The following is a 19,119-nucleotide window of genomic DNA, read 5'->3' as shown; positions in this document are numbered from 1 at the left end:
GGCCGGAGGCTCGTCCAAAACCCAGATGGAAAACTTCCTCCATTCAACCATGTCAAACTAGCGCATGTCATTTCCACTCCTTTTGTTATTTCCTTTTATAATAAAAGCTCTAGATATGAGAGCTTTGGCTGGCGGATGCTGCTCTGGGTCAACAGGAACCAGGCAGAAGGTCCTATGCCTGCATGGATCTATCCAAACATTTTATTGAAAGGTTTGAATATAGATGTGGCTGAAGATATAATTAGTACCGATGCTAAATATTTTCAGATGAGTATTTCACATTCACGTGTTATTCGGCCTCCGGTGTTTAAAGGTCTAAAAGGGGATGCTGCTGTCAAATATTTTATTTCTAAATGTTATTTTTTGTGATGTGAGCTTCCCAAATTTCATTTTTGTTTCAGTCCCGCTGTATTGTGCTAGCCGAGACATATATTAAAAAATGTCTGTTCATATTAGTGTCATTTTATATCCATCAGTGAGTTTTTATCAGCACAGAGAGGTTTTAAGTCTGGATACTGTGGGTTGTTTGCTCAGAGTGCTGCAATGGGGTTGTGAAATATTTTTTGGGCCCTTGCCCAGCATGCACACTCAGACACACAGCCACTTCCTTATTCCAGGCTGAGCAAGACTGCAAACATGTCACCACTTGAAATATTTAGCAGTTCACCGTACAACGTCCCTATACACATCCAACAGCTTTACCTCGTGCAGCAGTTTGACATATTGGCTGCAGCTCGGTTGGCTGATACCAAGAGTATTCACCAGGACATGAAATGTGCAGGACTTGTTTTCTTATTCTTGTGATATCCTAATGTATCCAATAGTGCTTTAAAATGGCCCTTTGTAAGCTCTGCTCCATTTTGAATCAAATCATTTTGCACGAAGGCATAGTCATGCTTCATGCCTTGTGTTTTTTTTCAGCTGGCTGAGAGCAAAACTGCAACCGACTCCTCCACACCCACAATTTAGCAACGTCTACTTGCTCAAATGCTTTAACACCACCTTTTTCCTTTTGCTCCTCCAGCCGTTACCCGTTCCCTAAACTAATTATACTAACTATATCATCCTAAGCATGCGTCTTTTGGCTGTCATCTTATCAAGAGCTTGATAGCGCCTACTGCACGTCACAGCACGCTATTTTTAAATTACCTCAAATAAATGAGTCACTCAGCATATACCAATAGTATTATCAGCCTAAGAGTGAGTGGCAAGCGTTCTGTCTCTAATGGGCCTATGATGTCACGGCTCATAATCTTATCTGCCTCATGTGTGGATTCACTTCAAGAAGAACATAGCAAGCAAGAAAAATTGAAGTCCCATTCGGTTTGTTCGACTGAAGGTATACACTATTCCTTAAAAATTGAGCTGTCAATTACTTTCAAAAAGCTTTTCCTTGCCCCCTTTTCTATTGTATGATTATTCAGCAGAATCTGTAGTAAAAAGATGCCATATCTAAGGTTGCCTTAGAAGACCACGTAGACCATCGTAATATATTGTGACATTAGACTGGTAATCCGTCTCATTGTTTTATCCTTGTACTTGACAATACAGCCTATATACACACAGATACACCATGTCTGTGTCATCCTGTCTATTAAGAGGAATAGAGGAACACGTTTTCCTCCAGGTAAACACAAACATACACGATAACGAAGAAAAACAATGGCAGTAAAAAAAGAGGCAAACACGATACAGGAAGTTGGCTCTATGAAACAAATCACAGCAGGCTGACCTGAGTTGCTTTGTTATTTCCCCCTAAAAGCCATTACATCTATAAACGAAGGCAACATGTGACCTCATTTGAATACCGACATCGTATGCACATGCTATCTGCCGCGTGCGTCCCGTCTCGCTCTCCAGCCACGACACCAACACGTGCGGCAGAGCAGCGTGCGGCGGGATCCACGCATTTAGCAGCCAACCGGCGCCGTGAATGCCGCCGATTGGCCAATCCCTCAGCCAATGGGGAACAAGTTGAACCTCGTTTCAGCCAATGGCGGCCCTCTACCTCGCCGGCACGTGTAGCGTACGTTGTTCTGCGAGGGTACTTGTCCAGCAGCAGGTTGAGAATCCGACAAAGTAACCGAGGGAGCGGGGCGGCGACCGGGTAGCAGACGACACCACCGAGAGATATTTTATCCACCTTATTATTTATCTACGACTCACCGTTGTTTGTTTATTTTGCGTTCCTCAAACGTTGCCGTATTGTTTCGATCGTTTTTGTGAACAGTTCTGCTTCGACAAGAAGGTAAGATCGCTCCCCTGCGACCACTTGCTGTTTTTCACATTGTGGCACGTTAAATACGACCAGTAACACGTTTCGACAGTAAGCTATCCGTCACGTTAGTTAACTTCAGGTCATAACTTTCTATATTATTTGTGTCATGTCTCCGACTAGACCAGGATCAAAACGTCGTTCCGCCTGTTTGTATATTTTCGCAGAAATGACGTCAGATGGATAATTAAATTAGCAGGTTGAGAGAGATCCGCGCTTATTGCTCGCAACGTCAGTCGTGACGGTGGGAAACGTCATCACTGACGTGTTGAAACCGGTCAGAGGTTTGTTATTGCTGTTGAGGTCAGACGAATTAACGTACTTGCGGTAAACTGCGGACATAAACATCTGTCCTCAGGACCTCAATGTTCGCACAAACAAACTCATGGACGTGCCTCTGAACGAGTCGGTTTGCTTGCTCATATAGGAGCAGATCATTGAGTGCTTTCTTCCTGTGTGATCATCTTCGATGAGCATTTTATACATGATATGTGCAATTGGAAGACATCCACTGATTTCGCTCAGTATGCTGCTAATGCAATTCTGCAACCCTCCCTCGTGCCATGAAGTTCTCTTATGACATCATCATCATCATCTGCCTGTCTCCACAGATGAATACATTGGGCAGTGCTTCCAAATGGCCGTCTTATGACTCGCTAAGCTCCGCTTCAAGCCATCTCCTCAGTGAGAGTGAGCACACTGAGGATGAAGCGGACGTCTTCTCAGAGGGAGAAGGGGACAGCGGCACAAGGAAGAGCGTCGCTGGTGACCATTCGGTCACACTCCCTGGAAAGTATCTGGATTTCCCGGTTCGTTCAGATCGGCTGTCCTCAAGGTCTAAGGTGGACCAGCCGGCACGTTGCCATGACGACGCCAAGCGCCCCGACCCAGTCTCTCCTCGTGGAGTTGCCACCTTAAGCTCATCTCTAGCGACACCTGGTGATCTGGCCTTTGCACAGAAAGTGAGTCTTCGCTTCAGTGTTTTAGTCCACCAAATCGCAGACCAGTTGTAGTAATACCATTTTTTTTTTTCCCTCCTCAATTTGTCAGTGTGCAGATTTGCGGAGGTTTATCTGTCCTTTGCTGGAACTTCTACATGGTTTAAAGACCGGAAGATTTGACAAAGGTATGTTGTTGAGCAATATCAAACAGGATTTGGTGCTTTGACTTCTCGTACTTTGTGCATTTAAAGTTTCCTCAACGTTTGTGTGGTATGTTTTAATTTGCGCAGGTCTATCCAGTTTCCAGCAAAGTGTTGCAATAGACCGATTGCAGAGGATTCTTGGAGTCCTACAGAGGCCTGAAATGGGGTAAGGCCATCACAAATGGTAGAAGAAAATGGCCAATTGTAATCTTCGTCCATAGCCAGCATTGTTGTTAATCCTCGTCACTTAATTCCTTTTCTTTTTCCTGCAGTGAGAAATATCTCCACAACCTGCTGCAGATAGAGATCATGCTGAAAATATGGTTCCCTCAGGTGGTGTGCCAGTCCACACACATACCAATCCATACCACCACTCCCAGTCTCCGACCACATTGGTGCCAAAATCAGCTCCACATGCCAGTTAAGGTGAGCGTCATATTGGATGTACCCTTTGTTAACATATGACACTGCATTATTACATTTTAGAACTTGAGACAGAGATGTAAAAATAGCAATACTAAAGTTTCATTAAATCAAACCTGCATGGGAAATATATTATGTGAAAGATGAAAAAAAAGAGCATGGCATTTTTTTTACTATGAAGAACTATATAAAGATGATGATTATGATAGCTGCCCGTATCCTGTTTAAAAATAATGACTCATGATCAAATCTTGATACAGGATTTTTATTTCCTCACCTCTAGTTATAAATTTGTAGTTTTCCTTCCAAGCCCTGGTTTCTTATGGTTGTTCTTTTTGGTTTTACTTCTCCGCTCCAGAAGAGAAAGCTGAGCTGGTCAGATCAAAACGACCACAGCAAGGTCCCAACCAAGCAGAAGCACCATAAACACGGGAAACATGGGATGCCACTCGACACAGTTTCCTCATGTCTACCAGGATCACCAAAGAAGCAGAGAGGACCAGAGGAAGGAGCAGTGGAACCAGCTGAGTTCACATACAGCACTGTCACATTAAGCAGGCCGTCATATTTATGTAGCAAGAGAGTAAATGGGATTCCTCTGCCCGGCCCTTGTGAACGCCCGGCCACACAGGACAGCTCCGTGTCCTCTAGTGACATCATGACTACGACTTACTCAACTTAGCTGTCCTTGAGACCACGCGCAGGTGCCACTGCATGAGGGAAGGCAGAAGGCGGACTTGATTACATAAGGATAAAGTTTGACGCAGAGCCAATCTGTGATGCCTGCGAGGCATGTTAAACGGGAGGAGGAGTCGTGCATTGGCACTCTTGTTAATCCTCAACTCTCCGGTGTTGTGTTTGATTACACCAGAGTTATTGCGCTACAATACCAGGAACTGCATTGTCTGTAAGAGTATCACTTTTGTATACGTTGACTTTTACAAAGTTAAAACAATTTTAGAAATTAGAAATACTTTTTTATGTGTATGTTTCAAAGCGGCCCGTGCTCCGTTTTGTATTTTTTCATATCATAGAACAAAGCTTGTCAATAATAGTATACAGTTTCATGACACTTGTGGGGAAATAAAAATAAATGTACTGTTTTTATAAAAGTGAGGCATCACAGAGGATCACTGCTGACAGTTTTAAGATGAAAACAACCAAAGTGATTTAAAATGGCATTTAGAGAAAGCTGATTGTAACATGGTTGAGCAAAGACAAATGCCGCTGCTGCCAAAATGTGCCAAACAAAACCGTTCAGCATTATCATATTGTATGCAACTTCCTTTCCCTCTTTATTTACTAGTAGTTTACAGACCTACGCAGACACTGTTTTTTTTTCCTTTCTAAGTATGAAAACTGCTGCACAGGAAACAACCTGATCGATCAAAAATGAGTGAGGCAGTAGAGGAAATATGAGCTCCTCGCTAGATGTTAATATCAGTCAGTTCATGAAATAGTCAGTGGGAGTAGAAGGAGTTGAAAACGTAATATTTTGTTTAAGACTACATTTTTATATCTTTATATTTTAGAACCGACCTAATGTATTTTATCCCCTGTACAATGGAATGGATGTATCTGCGCTTATGATAATTTGTTAACATTACATCACATTGTGATTTAAAGATCAGCTCAAAGTACTTCAAAATGGTGATTCCATCGACAAATCGATGCTTTACAGGTCTTTAGTTATTTAGATTAAATTTAGTTTATCTTATTATATATAAACACAAAATGGCACAAATGCAAGACAATTGTGAAAGAAGGATCACTGATCTGCTTTTGTGTTTTGTCCGCAGTGTTTTACTAGTTTCGATGTCATACAGAATATCCTGGGGATGTGATAAACAACTATTTTTGTCCTCAAGCACAATGCTTTTTTGTTATAAAATGTGGCCATTTGCACCTGCACATTTTAAATCTATCATTCATGTTGAATGGTGTTTCATCCTTGGTGGTTTGTCACCAGTCAACCTTACTTTTTGCTTGACCTAAAGGTAAACGTAGACTTGCCTGAAGCTCCACCATCAGTCATCCAAAGAGTATAATATTATTTTAACAATGCTAGTCTTCATTTTAACACATATCTCATCAAAACCGAATGTGCTACTGTGTAGATGTAATAGTCATATGCATTGGCCCTGAGTTATGTCATTCAAAATGTCACTAGGTCGAAAGGAAAAGCGCGTAGTTGTACTGTTTTGTAATATAAAATGGCGCAGGTTTTGCTGTGCTATGTAACACATCTTTCATTTGTGGAATAGTTTCCAAGCTGTAGGTCTTCCATTTTTGATGTTTTTTTATTTTTATTTGTTTGAGGCTATTTTTTTGTTTCTTGCAACGCAATTGTCATTATGTTTGAGGATTCAATAAACATATATTTTATATATTAATTGAGTGGTGTGGTTCATTAAAATAGAATTTGTTAGTTTATACTTTAAACTATGGACGTTGTCTAATTTTTATATTAAAAAAATGGACCTCGGAGTTCTCGCTGCCAGTAACGTACAGCAGGTGGCGCTAGCGAACCGCCCCCTCCGCGGCACTGGGTGGCGCCATGTTCGTATCGTGTTTGCGGAAGTGTCCTTCGTTGCCTTACTAGCGCGAGTAAACACGTCCAGGATGTCGTTAGGCGCTACGTTTTAGCACGACATGTTCGGTCACACAAACCACTGGTTGCGGTACCGAACCTCCCGTCGGACGAACTCTAAGCGCATAAAGTGATTGGTAACCGCATACGGACTCTTTAAGATCGCGCGAGTGTCAAATGTGCAGCTAATGCGCCGCTCAAGGCGACGATGTCTGTGCTACGTCCAGGTAGCATGCTAAGCTAAGCGCTAGCCACGGCTAACTCCGGTCGGTTATTGGAATGGTAGCGCGCAGCCCGAGCTCCCCCTGACATGGCGACTGGAGCAGCAGCCGCTTCTGGCGGCTCTTTCGAGTCATCTTTAGAGAAGAAGTTTCGAGGTGTTTCCAACACGATGGATTCCATTCAAGGACTTTCGACGTGGTGCATCGAAAACAAGAAGTACCACAGCCTGATTGTGCGACACTGGATGAAGTGTTTGAAGAAATGTGAGTAGCCCGACTAACGTTATTGTTTGATTGACAGGTGCTGATGATCTCGTTCTGGGGGCCACGATGGCAGCGCACTTGCCGTCAATAATAGTGATAATAATTTGAAGCCGGTACAAACTTATCTAGCTTATATAATGTGAATTAAGTATTCGTTGAGGGGGTTTGCCTGTTGGGTCCTTAGCTGCTGTCAAGTGCTGTTCAGTATGGAAGTTTCAAAAGTATGCATTTTTGTTTGCTGTGACTTCTGATGGCATCTGTAAAAACGTTGTATATATCTAGTGATCAACTATTTGCCAATAGAACTAACCATAACATCGGTTGATAACATAAGAACACAGATTAATGTACAGGATAGTAGCAGAGGTAGTGGTGGATGATGCAAAGATAGGCCATTAAATAGTGCTGGACAAATAATTTATATTATCATTTTAACTGTAAAAGGTTAGCAATACTGGTATTTTTCTATGACAGTTGCAAAGTAATAATATTTATAGAATAGAACAAATATCTTTAATATTTTACGAATGTAAAGGAAGGATTTTTCAATGTTTGTGGTGAAGCAGCATAAGTCCAGTTTCAATTTACAGATTACAGACACAGTCAAGAAAATTGTTAAAATAAAAGAAAACTGCTGCAATGAATATTTTAAGACGAAGAAAAGACAGAATTTTCCTGAGGGTTTATAAAGATCCCACATATGTTTAAAGAGAATAAAAAATATTTCTATGTATCTTGTATGGAGTTCACCAGTGGTGTCTGTTGAGGCCTAATGAAGCAGCCATCGCCTCTTTTCTTTCTGCATCCCGGTTGTTGCTGTCTTTGTGCAACATGCTTCCTACTGTGGGCGAGAGACAAGCCTAAGACAAGTGTCACTGGTCGCTGAAAGTCCATGTTTGGACTTGTCATTTGCAGTTTGGAGATGTCTTTTAATTCGCCTTGTTACATCACTGTGAATTGTGTCTATTCTCTCATTCATAAACAAATATTAAGCATTTGGCTATACAAACTATGTTTGTAAATAACGGAATTATTAAATAGTCACAACCGAGTCAAGTCTTTAACTCAAACATGAAATATGGTCTTGTATTTGTGTACATGTAGCAGTAAGTAGAGATTGAGGGCGCCTGTGGTTGAGGGGGGAGCGCCGTCCTCCTGCAATCCGAGGATCGGCTCTTCGATCAGATAGTAAAAAGGATCCTTTGTATTGTGACCAAAGTGTATTTGTACATTTACAAACGGCACACAGAATGTGTAAAATAAAACAAAGCAAGGTCTGTTTTCATTTTTTCAAACAGACCTTGCTTTGTTTCATTTTTGTTAAATTTTTTTACCAAACTCCCGTTGTCCTCTGGAAACCCCTGCTCAAAAATAAATGACGGCCATCCAGGCCGATGAACACAACACTCAATACGTTTTTAATACATATTTAACATGAATATGTATTGTAATTTATATTGTAATGTATGTTTGTGGTGGAGAAAATATATTTTACTATGCTGTTCGGAACACAGATTTGTAGAGTTTGGTTTGTCTGGTTTTCCTGTGGAAAAAGTTGCAAAACCTGAAGTTGGTGCTTTTAATCACCCAGAGGATTTAGTAAGTCAATAGAAACAGTTTGCTGGGATTTAAACTTTTAGTGTTTATCTATTTGCTGTGAGTTTCCCAAATGTATTTTGAAGATGTGACGTTTCAACCAATGGACTCAGTTCATATTTAAAAGGCTCATTTTGCACCGTGATGAAATGCGTTTTAAACCAGATCTTTTTTGCAATGTTTTGCTTCATAGTGCACTAATCGCTATCTATTAATTGAGTCATTTAGCACATGTTTGGCTGGATATTATTCCGCCGTACTTTAACTCACTGAAACGATGTGTTTTTTTTCACGCATTGTTTGATGAGATTATCAGCATTGTGCAGTTGAGTTTGATTCTCTCTGAATTAAAGATACGTTTTTGTGGGGAAAGCTGTAGTCAGTAAAGTACAGTATTGGTTTGGCGTTTGCACCAGAACCAGAAATTATATTAGTAGTTGTTATTTCACTCCCTCACTTGAAAGCTCTTTGTAGTCCACATAAGAAACATAGAAAGTGAAACGTGGTGCATAGTCTGATGTCATGACACAATTTGCTCTTTATTTGCCACTAATTTGCCATTAGTTTCATTGATTGACAGTTTAACATTCCCCGCTTCAATAATTCACAAACGGTTGTTGTCAACCATCATCTGTCAGATTGATTACTTAATTTTATTGTCATTTGTTTATTAATGGTCATTTACAAAAAAACATTTTCATTTAACAGTTAACAAATGATAATATTTTTCAGTTTGGGCTGCTGGTAATTCGATAAATGCTTCTCATTTTGACTTTTGGTTTAGTAGTTTATTAAATTTCGACATTGCGATATGTATAATGTATCAAAACTGGTGAAAGATATTGGCTTCTTTACTGGTTTTATTGCTTCCTGTCCTACCAGTTAAATCAACACTGCTGTCTCTCTCCTCTAACAGCGGATACCTCACACAGACTCAACCTTTTCTACGTCGCCAACGATGTCATCCAGAACTGTAAAAGGAAAAACGCTATTGTGTACCGGACGGCGTTCGCCGAGATGCTCCCCGAAGCCTTCCTGCTGGTCAAGTGAGTGGTTTATAGAGCTCGTCAGAGGTTACCGTCCTTATTAGCTCCTCGTGTGAGGCAGTCGTAGTACACGATAATACACGCTGATATACTTTCTTTCCCCTCGCTTCTCACTTCCATGTGTCCTTATGTTCATTCAGTGAATTGCCCCACACATAAAACCCAAATGTCATTATAACAACACAATATAAATCCTTTGGCTCATCCTCCCTCTTCTGTCGTTCCGTTCTCCAGCAATGAAGGTGACCCCAAAGTGATTAAATCGGTGGAGAGGATACTGACCATCTGGGAGGAAAGGGGTGTGTATTCAGGGACGCTTATTACTGAGCTCAGGACGAGCTTAGTCAAGGAGGAGTCCCCTCCAGAGACGCCCGCAGAGCAAAAAAGTGAGTCTCTTTGCCTTTACTTTTTTCATTTGACATTTTTCTTAACACCTCAATTAAATTTTTTTTATAACTTCTTCTTAACATGCATTGTTTTCTTTTGTTTAGGCACAATATGTTGTTGTTCAATTAGATACTACACATTATTCATATCTAACCTTAAGTTTACCGTGTTCAGCATTTTATTTAATTGTATCTTGTTATCAAAGTACTAAAGTTACACACCTGTGTGGGGCTGCTCATCCTTTTTTCTGTTCAACGTAGTCTCTAATTACTATTCTCATTATTCTCCGAAGCTCCAGTTGACTCTAAAGCAGATCTACACTCCAAGATTGTTGCTGAGTTTGTGGTAAGAAAGACTTTAAAGTGTTAGCGAACAAATCCCTAACTGAGGTGCAATGTTGTTGATTTACAAATGAAGTTAGTTAGTTTAACCCCCCTACCCCCCCTTCCACTTTAATCTGATATTGCGTTGGTTTGACTGCTCCCTCTGCTTCAGCCCCAAGCACTAGTCGAGGAACTGTCCAAGTACAAGAAGTCTGTCCAGGAGGTGGACATGAGAGAAAAGCAGCTGGCGGCCATGAGGATCGACATCTGCAGCTCTGATGCCCTCAAGAGACTGAAAGGTGCCCGATCGTTGTCTCTGCTCCAACGCGGCGATGGGTCTTGTTTTCGAGATCAGTCGCGTCCGTTTTTCTTTCCTCGCGGAAAACTCATCCTCGCATCCCTTAATCTTGCAGATAAGGCCGGCGGAAAGAAATTCTCCAAGGACTTTGAGGAAGGAAGTGCGCAACTGCAGGAGTTTGTTAAGTTCTTTGACAAACAGATCTTAACGGGGCCCCCTGTCATGGAGGCCCTGAAGAATGCAGATATCTTCTACGAGATGCAGTACAAGGAGGTCAAGATTGTTGCCAATGTGAGTTTGTTTGTATTTGTCGTATTATTCAACCTGCCACGTCAATGTAATCGGGAATAATACAGCTTGAGAGGCGCCGCACTGCTCATTTCCACGAGGGCTGCTCAGTAGCAGGACGCAGAAAACAAAGTGAGACCGGAGAATATAATTAAGTTTAAATTGCCCGGATCTTCCTTCTATCGTCAGCGTCCGTGGGCCCACGGGCCTTTAGCCCCGCCTCCATCAAAGCCCGGCGCTCGGATGTCTCACTAAATCAACCAGTCAGGTTGAAGAATTGAAGAAGGTTCATTCTCCCTGTTCCCCCTATGTTTACAACTTCAGGGCGCCCCCTTGTTATAACACATGGGGAAACACTGATTCTAATATTGTCGCCACACTTCTATAAGATGAGGAAAAGATTTTTAGATTTCCAGGCACCGGACTCACGTGGTCCAACAAAGCGCCATGCTGTCCGGTTACAATCAGAAGTCTGTAATAAACTACTAATTACTGCCTTCGGTCTGCAGCGTGACGTGTTGGTGGACGGAATAGATTTGTTTTTGCTGAAATTTCAAAGACTAATTTGTGTGCTTGCAAAATATATTTCCCTGTTCTCAGTAATTGAGGTACAAAGGTAACGCCATAGTGTCCATGCAGTGTTCAAGAAAGATGCTAAAGTGGTCGGCTACTGCGTGATGTACATACAGTAAAAACACCGTGGGTGCAAAAGTTCAGACTTATTAACTGTGACATGACAGTCCGACAAGAAAGAAATAGAACACAAAATTGAAAATGAAAAAAACAGTTGCTGATGTTCTGGGTGGTATGGTGGCCAGTAAAGTTGTTGGCCGGCCGTGTTTTGGTTCACGTTTAGTTGTCGTTACTTACACTCCGTGACCGTTCCCCCCCGAAGGCCTACCAGACCTTCGCCAACCGGGTGTCCCATCTGAAGCGCAAGCTGGACACCTTGAAGGCCAACCTGCCGGACCTGGACGAGTCCCCCATCCCCTCGCCCTCCGCAGACGCGCCGTCCCCCACCGGCTCCGAGTCCCCCTTTCGGGGCCTGGAATTGGCCCACCCCGATTCCGAACTCGACGGCTGCGCTATGGATGACGAGGCGGAGCCGCCGGCGCCGAGCCCTCTGTCCTCGCCGGGAGGTTCCCCCAAACCCTCGGCGGCGCTCGGGCAGAACGACAACCGGGAAGTGGAAGACATGGAGCTCTCCGAGGAAGAAATCGACGCCGCTGGCATTATAGGTGAGGAGGGGGCTGCTGATTAGGGACCGCTCACAATATTGGGGTTTAGATTATCCCCAGCAACTTGATGGAGATTTCTGGGGGTTTTCCAAATTTATTTTTCAGAACCACACACTACGTGTCACGTAGTCCACATATATGTGGACATTTTTAAGGTTGATACCTCAAATATAATACTAGGCAATCACACTTAATAGCACCCCAGGTAAGAGAAGGAAAATATACATTTTGGAGGTTGAACTGTCCCTTTAATGACAAACTGCACAGTGAACGCCTTTTAAGGGCAATATTTATAATTGCAGAATGTCTGAGGCGGTGTTATTATGTGCATAAAATAATGAAAACGAGAAGCCCGACTAAAAATAGTTTTTTTTTTGCCCGACTGAAAGTGAATCATGAAGAAAATCCCACAGATAACGAGGCTTTCGTGTGTATTCCTCCAGTATTTCCTCCAGTGTGTGTGTGTTGCAGCCAATTGGGCGTGGACCCCCCCCCCCCCCCCCGCAGAGCCGTCTAATTAAAATCACATACATTTTTACCTACCGGTCATTTTAGGCCTTATTGAACAGGTAATTGTCTCATTGGCTAGTACACCTGCTGCTTACCTAATATGATCTTTGTTAATAACCACCTTCAACTCGTATTATTTTGTATTTATTAAGGATTTACTATTTTGTCTTTGAGTGCTCTACTCCATCCTGTTAAAATTATTGAGCTGAAACTGGACCGTTTTTGTTTTTCTCATTTTATCGAGAAAAACAGTTAATTGATTACTTGAATAAAATTTGCTGATTAATTGATAATGGGAGTAGTTTTTGAAGCTGCACATTATTTAAACATTACACATAACAGCTTACGGCCAGTAGAACATTGTTGTTCATTATGCTGTCAGGATGTTAAGAAGTTTTGTATTGTAATGTGTTTTTTTTTTAATTATATTTTTTAGATTGATGGATGCAATTTAGTTTTTCACAGTAACCCAGACTGTGTCATTGTTTTTGGCAGCATATCCCTCTCTATTCATTTACCAGCGTACACGTTTCCTCGCCTGGTCTCATAAATTATCTGGGCTTGTAGAAAAACAATGACAAAATAAATTGTGTTTCACGGAGTGCACGTCTAATAACCTCTTACTGCCCTATTTGTGTCCTCAGTTGAGGAGCAGAGTGAATCCCGCTCCGACCCAAAGGCGCCCACGTTGAAAACTGAGACACCGGTGGCAAGAGAGCAGCCCGTCCGGCAGGTCGCCCCCTCTGTCCCCGCAGCGGCTCATCTAGCGGCACCCGTAGCGCCTCCTGCAGCCGTGGAAAATGTCGACCTGGGTAAAATCGGCTCCATCCTCAACAGTTTAAACTCGGTCATGAAGAACACAGGTGAGTGCCGGTGGTTGTTAAAACATTACAATAAAATATACGTTTATTTTTTTTAAAGAACCCCCGCCCCCGAAATCTTAGAGCTTGGGAGGAGTTTCTTTACGCCTTCAATGAACAAACTTTGCTAATTAACCTTTTAAATATCTGCAACAGCAGTGGTCCCCCAACGACCAGCCCCCAATTTTGCCCAAATCGTGAAGGGCTTCTCTTGCTTACAAAACCTTGCTTTTTTGTCTTTGTCCCACAGGACCAGTAGTGGAGAGTCCTCCTGCAGCTGCTGCTGCTGCCTCCTTGTTGAAGACTCCACCTGTGGTGCCTGTGGCCCCCCAGGATGCCAGTTCACTGGTTAATCTCCTCTCAAAGGTGGACGTGTGTCCTGCAGACCTCATCGGCGCTCTCTCCAAAGTCCAGGGTGAGAATAAGGAGTCTATTTTAACTCAGTCTTGTGTCATGTGTTTTATAGCATACATTGAAAGTGGCAGGGTTGCTTAAAATACATTTCTGCGTCCTCCTTTTCTTCACTTAGGCATCCCTTCTGTTCTGAAAAGCCCCGCTGCCAACACCTCCTCAGAGTCCTCTAGAACAGGAAAGATTCCGCCGTCCCCCTCGTCCGCATCCGCGCCAGCAGTACCCCCGCAGAGCCCGTTTCTCTCCTCCGCTGTACCTGGGCCTTCTGCACAGAGTTCTCAAGCCCCCTCCCAGACTTCCAACCCAGCCTCGGCCCTGGTCCGGGCTCTGCACAGAGAGATGGATCTGACCACAGAGGCAGAACCGTCCCTGTCTTCTAAGAGTTTGGAGTCCAAAATCCACAGCTTTCTACAGGGCAACCCGGCTTTCAGTGCATTCGGCATAGGCCTTTCTGCGATTCCAGCGGCGGGGGCAGATAACCTCAGCCCATTGACCGGAGCGGACACCCGGGGCGGGACTCCGGTGCGGGATGAGGGCGGAGGCACCCCGACTCAAGATGAGATAATGGACAAGCATGCGCCGGGCCCGTTCCCTTCCAACACTAATCAGCCATCGGTTGGAGAAACTCTTAAAGCGGCTCCTGTCGCATACCACAACAGCAGCCAGCAGAGCCGCGGCAATCCCCAACAGCCCAGCGCTGAGCGCCAGAACGGGCAGGTCTACCAGCCGTACCAGTACGGCGAACACAAGATGTCAGAGCACGGCACTACCGCGCCCCTCGGCCATTACCAGCAGCTTTCTGGCCAAACGGGAGGGCCGGTGGCAGAAAGAGCCCCGGGCAGCGGCAGTAGCACTCAGACTCTGGAGGACTTTCAAAGGGTGGGCCAGAGGGGTTGGTATGGCGACACAAACCCGGAGGGGAGCTCTCAACAGCCGAGGGGCTACAACGTGACGGCGCCCGGAGGGGCCGGAGAAAACAACAGGCCAGGACTCCATCCGTACCAAGCGGAGAATTTTCAGGGAATTCAAGAGTTAAGAGAAAAGTTCGCCCCCCAGCACGGCGCCATCAATACCCCGGATTTCTTCCGAGGCACCCTCCCGCCTGTCCCAAAGTTCCCTCCGCCCCCGCGTGTCTTTGATGCGCCTCTCCCCGCGACCAGCGGTATGATGATGATGCCGCCTACGCAACAGCACCCGGTGCCGGGCGACAGCATCATCAGTGGGATGGTGGTCCACGACCATCAGCACAAATCCATATATCCTCCCGACGATTCGCTGTACGATCGCGACCGACCGCACCCTCCCCACCACGAAGATTTCCCCCCGCGCCCAGACGAGCTCGGCTACCACGACGAGCTCGGCTACCACGATGGCGGTTTCTTTCAAGAGGACACGTATCACCACCACCCAGAGGATGCATATTACGGAGCAGGCAGCCCACCGCACCACTTCCCCAGGCGCCTCACTCCCCCTCGGTCACCCTCAGAGGACCCCTACTACCCCCCTGACTACCAGCGGCACAGCCCCCCTCCTCCGCACTACGCTCCAAGGAGACCGCCGCCGCATTTTGAAATGAGTCACCCGGGCCTCCGGCCTCCACATCGGCTCCCCCTGCTGGCGCACCACCCTCACCCCAGAGGGCCCCCGCGCCCGCCGTTTCCCCGCTTCCACGGCCCCAATCCGAGGCTAAGAGGCAAACGACCGGGTCCACGAGGAGGGGGAATTCCTGGTTCAATGTTCCCCCCAAAAAGACCCTTTCCACCCCCGCGGTACTGACTGGACATGTAGTGGACAAACCGTTGTGGCTGTCACTAAGGGGCGGGGCTTTTTAGACTGTTGAGTAACCTGCTCGTCACTCCGGCTGGATCCCTGCGCGGATGCCGAGGTGGGCGCCTGCAGACAGACTTACACAGAAGAAGAGTCCATGCAGCGGCGTCTGAGAGGCTGGTGGGGGGGAGGTGGGGGGCAAGAGACAACACCAAGAGATGGAGAAGGAATTCGAGGCTCTGAGAAGGCTGCTGCGCTGAAGGGTGAAGACCGAAGAGAAGATTAAAGAAAATAAGAGGTGGATATATATATAAATATATACATATAATTCACTTTGTGTTATTCGGCCCAGTAGGAAGCATCACGTTATATGTGTAATTGGAGCGCCAGAGTGTGCATGGTATGCGTGTGCATGTGATTACGTCAACTAGTCACAGAAGATGAAACTGCGATGGTTATTACTGCGAAAAAGAATGAAGCTGGTGCAATTTCCGCTGTTATTTAGTTTTTCAGTGAGCAGTTTTGACTGCTTCTCTTCATTTCAGCAGTTTCCCCAGTATCGTTTGGTAAAAACGTCAATTTGAATCACTTTGATTTGACTTTGAATGAGGTTTTCTTCTACAGTACTCGTGAGCATATTCAGGAAAAACGTACATTTCATTGTTCCAACTCCGAATGTCATTTTATTTGTGAAGCGATGCTTTCTCAACCGGTGCGTTTGATCCCTGCGGCGATATTTTTACGTCTCGTTAAGTTCCTCGAAGGAGAGCGGCACTCAAAAGGGAGAGAGGTGCGAGAGTTCTTTTTCTCTGCCTCCAACACCGACGCAGAAGAAGGGGATGAAGAAACTCGTCTTCAGTTTCGTTTTACTTGTACTGACTAATAAAAATCTGAGTTTGAAAAACTGTGTTGTTTCTTCCACCTCCCCGCCCTTTTATCCTTAGACTGTTGCACCGCTGCCCGGAAAGAGTGAGTCACCCTCTTGACGTTGCATTTGAGCGTTTTAATGCATTTCGTCTGTGAGGAAATAGCGATTCACTATTTTGATACAAACCGTGCAAAAATGTTTTTTAAAAAGCAAAGGGAGAGTTTGATCCACAGTGTCTGTTTCCTATTGGGTCTAAAATAGGTTTCTGTGACCGTGCAACATTATCTGAGGAAGGTCCAAGTAATCACTCAAAGAATAGAAACTCAACAGTAATTTACTGTATTTAAATAGTTCGCTAAATTCAGTGGTCTACGTTTAAGTGCCACCGTTTGCGACGAAAAGTTGAGGTTGTCGCAGATCACATTAAATAACCTGCTCTATTTATATGGTCCGTGTTTTAAATAAGGCTTTAAAACTAGACCATTACGTAACTGAACGATCCCCCGCACATCTGTTGGTTTAATTGTTCATTTACAATTGGCTTTCTCAGACCACACTTAGCTGAAGTGACCCCGAAAGTCGTTGTAGGTTATTTTGCTGTCACTTAAAGAGGACACATGTTGCAGTCCTAATATTGTCTTTGTTTAGATTTTCATTTCTAGTGCAATTTAATCAAATTGAATAGGTTTTAATTTGGAGGATTTGCATTCTATGGTTTTCGGTGAAATCTGTTTAACTTATTTGCCAATAATTTCATCGTTAAAACGTTTCTCATGTTAGTCTGCAGAGTTTTGAAGTGATCTATTCATTCTTCATCATAAATCATCTTTTTGCCCAAGCACTTAACACCCAGCGACCCGTATCCTCAGGAGGGCTTTACTGTCTGCTGTGAACTTGATCCACTGAAGCTCTCCATTTGGCCCGACCTTTAAAATCATTCCCTTTCACTGTGATGCAGACGTTTGCCGTTGAAGCGTCGCCGTTTCCTTTGGGGGGAATCGATGTTGCATTCGATGTGGCTGTCGAAGGCTTCCTGCCTCTTTAGTGGAGGAGGAGGACTGTCGAGCTCTCAACTTCAATCCGCACTGACTCCACAAAGCCATTCAGTGTGGGAGCCAACTTGCATTTCAAAGTAATTATCAGCAAGATTGATTAGGCAATTACGAAACAACTATTAAGTGTTCTGCTTGATTAATTCATTTGCATCAAAAAAAGATCACATTTTAATTAGATGCTTGGACGTGAACACTTAATTACCTTGTTGCATATTCATCTTTTTGAATTCGGGATTTTATGCTCTAAAAATTAAAAAAATAGATTCATTGACTTCGTCTATATGAAGTGAAACATGTCCCAGGTAGATTAAATGTATCTTATACCGCAAAAGTCAATTGATCTGAATTTGGTTTGTGAAGAAACAAACAACACGCAAGAATGAATGTTTTACATTCGCACTTTCGCTCTAATTGCTTCAATACGTTTCTAACCGATCGGCGAATTCGTCTGAGATTTAATCAAGACTAATCATTACAGTTACGGTGTGGATTTTAACCAGCAACCACCGTTCAAGTCTCGATTTATATTTCAACGTTTTATACGTAAACAAGTAGCGCGGCATTATTTAGCGGAAGTTGTTATTACGAGGTGATCGGATCGATGACGCGTGATGACAAACGGCGCCGCGAGCTGAGGCGAAACTCCACATCGCCTACTTTGTAATTACATAATTATATATATAATATATATATATATATATAGTGTATATATATATATATATATACACACACACACACGATATACTTAGATTGTTGGTGATAATTATGATGCTAAAAACACGGAAATTAGCCATGACAATTCATATGTGTGTGTGTGTCTGTGTGTGTCCCTGTATGTTGCTTCAGAAATAATGTGTTGTCTCTTCAGATATTCTCTTCCCTTGAATATGTACATTCTAACGTGATTCCTGTTCCATCTCTTCCTCCCTCCTGTCGTTATCCGCAGGGATGGAGAGCCTCACTTTGATGTGATGGTAACCTTTTCCACATGGAGGTGTTGGGGGGGTCGATGCTGAGGAGACTCTCCGCTCTGCATCCTGCACGGCTCTCCCTCCCAGTGATGGCTCTTCGTGGTCTGACACGTAAGCCCTCCACTTTAATACATCAGAAGAGAATTGCCAGCAGCAGGAAATCCAAACAGTCGGTGCCACGGTTTGGGAAAATAACGAGTTGAGTTGTTTCTTTCTTTCCATGCTTGTGTGTTTAGAAGAAAAAGGAGCAGAGGGGGTGGACACACAGGCCCGTGTGAGTATACATTGCGTATTATTAGTTCTTAAAAACGTATTCTCTCACTCATTGTCTTGCAATGCCTTCACCAAACCATGGGATTCACCCATTTGATGTCCATTAAATGAAGGTTGTTGTGAAATAAAGAGTTTGTGTGTTCATTTGTTTTCAATATCTCACAGCAAGATGTATGTATGTCCTGTCAGAACCCTTCATCTCCTTAATGTCACCCTTCTTGAGAAGGGAAAATACACATTGACGCTTCAGAAGAAAGTAGGTCCTTAATGACCTCGGCCAGGCTGTTTGTGGAGTACTTTACTGATCCAAG

The 19,119-nt window shown here is 43.9% G+C and overlaps 2 protein-coding genes across 3 annotated transcripts; both read left to right on the top strand.

Annotated features, from left to right (window-relative positions):
• The first annotated feature begins 1,998 nt into the window (after positions 1–1,998).
• ciarta (circadian associated repressor of transcription a) lies at positions 1,999–6,231 on the top strand. The gene is made up of 6 exons (XM_040189103.2): positions 1,999–2,248; positions 2,887–3,237; positions 3,326–3,401; positions 3,507–3,585; positions 3,692–3,845; positions 4,201–6,231. The coding sequence occupies exons 2-6, from the start codon at positions 2,887–2,889 to the stop codon at positions 4,522–4,524; spliced, it is 984 nt and encodes a 327-aa protein (XP_040045037.2). The 5' UTR covers positions 1,999–2,248; the 3' UTR covers positions 4,525–6,231.
• A 158-nt stretch (positions 6,232–6,389) lies between these two features.
• On the top strand, positions 6,390–18,937 carry rprd2a (regulation of nuclear pre-mRNA domain containing 2a). Of its 2 annotated transcripts, XR_005713227.2 has the most exons (12): positions 6,390–6,917; positions 9,430–9,559; positions 9,794–9,945; positions 10,239–10,291; positions 10,442–10,568; positions 10,683–10,858; positions 11,751–12,093; positions 13,248–13,466; positions 13,714–13,878; positions 13,993–15,939; positions 18,511–18,646; positions 18,772–18,937. XR_005713227.2 is itself a non-coding variant. In XM_040188416.2 (10 exons), the coding sequence occupies exons 1-10, from the start codon at positions 6,743–6,745 to the stop codon at positions 15,648–15,650; spliced, it is 3,198 nt and encodes a 1,065-aa protein (XP_040044350.2). In that variant the 5' UTR covers positions 6,414–6,742; the 3' UTR covers positions 15,651–16,545. The 2 variants fall into 2 exon arrangements, 1 of the variants encoding a protein (XP_040044350.2); XM_040188416.2 differs by lacking the exons at positions 18,511–18,646; positions 18,772–18,937 and having other exon boundaries at positions 6,414–6,917; positions 13,993–16,545.
• Positions 18,938–19,119: the final 182 nt, after the last annotated feature.

This window comes from Gasterosteus aculeatus, chromosome 10 (genome assembly GCF_964276395.1).
Source record: "Gasterosteus aculeatus chromosome 10, fGasAcu3.hap1.1, whole genome shotgun sequence".
Lineage (NCBI taxonomy): Eukaryota > Metazoa > Chordata > Actinopteri > Perciformes > Gasterosteidae > Gasterosteus > Gasterosteus aculeatus.
The sequence above is the reverse complement of the archived record's forward strand: the minus strand, read 5'-3'. Positions and strand labels throughout refer to the sequence as shown.

Coding starts and splice junctions, on each gene's coding strand:
- ciarta (XM_040189103.2), top strand. CDS start 2,887: ATGAATACATTGGGCAGTGCTTCCAAATGGCCGTCTTATGACTCGCTA. Junction 3,586..3,691: donor CTACAGAGGCCTGAAATGGG/GTAAGGCCATCA, acceptor TTTTTCCTGCAG/TGAGAAATATCTCCACAACC. Junction 3,846..4,200: donor AGCTCCACATGCCAGTTAAG/GTGAGCGTCATA, acceptor TCTCCGCTCCAG/AAGAGAAAGCTGAGCTGGTC.
- rprd2a (XM_040188416.2), top strand. CDS start 6,743: ATGGCGACTGGAGCAGCAGCCGCTTCTGGCGGCTCTTTCGAGTCATCT. Junction 9,946..10,238: donor GACGCCCGCAGAGCAAAAAA/GTGAGTCTCTTT, acceptor TATTCTCCGAAG/CTCCAGTTGACTCTAAAGCA. Junction 10,292..10,441: donor AGATTGTTGCTGAGTTTGTG/GTAAGAAAGACT, acceptor CCTCTGCTTCAG/CCCCAAGCACTAGTCGAGGA.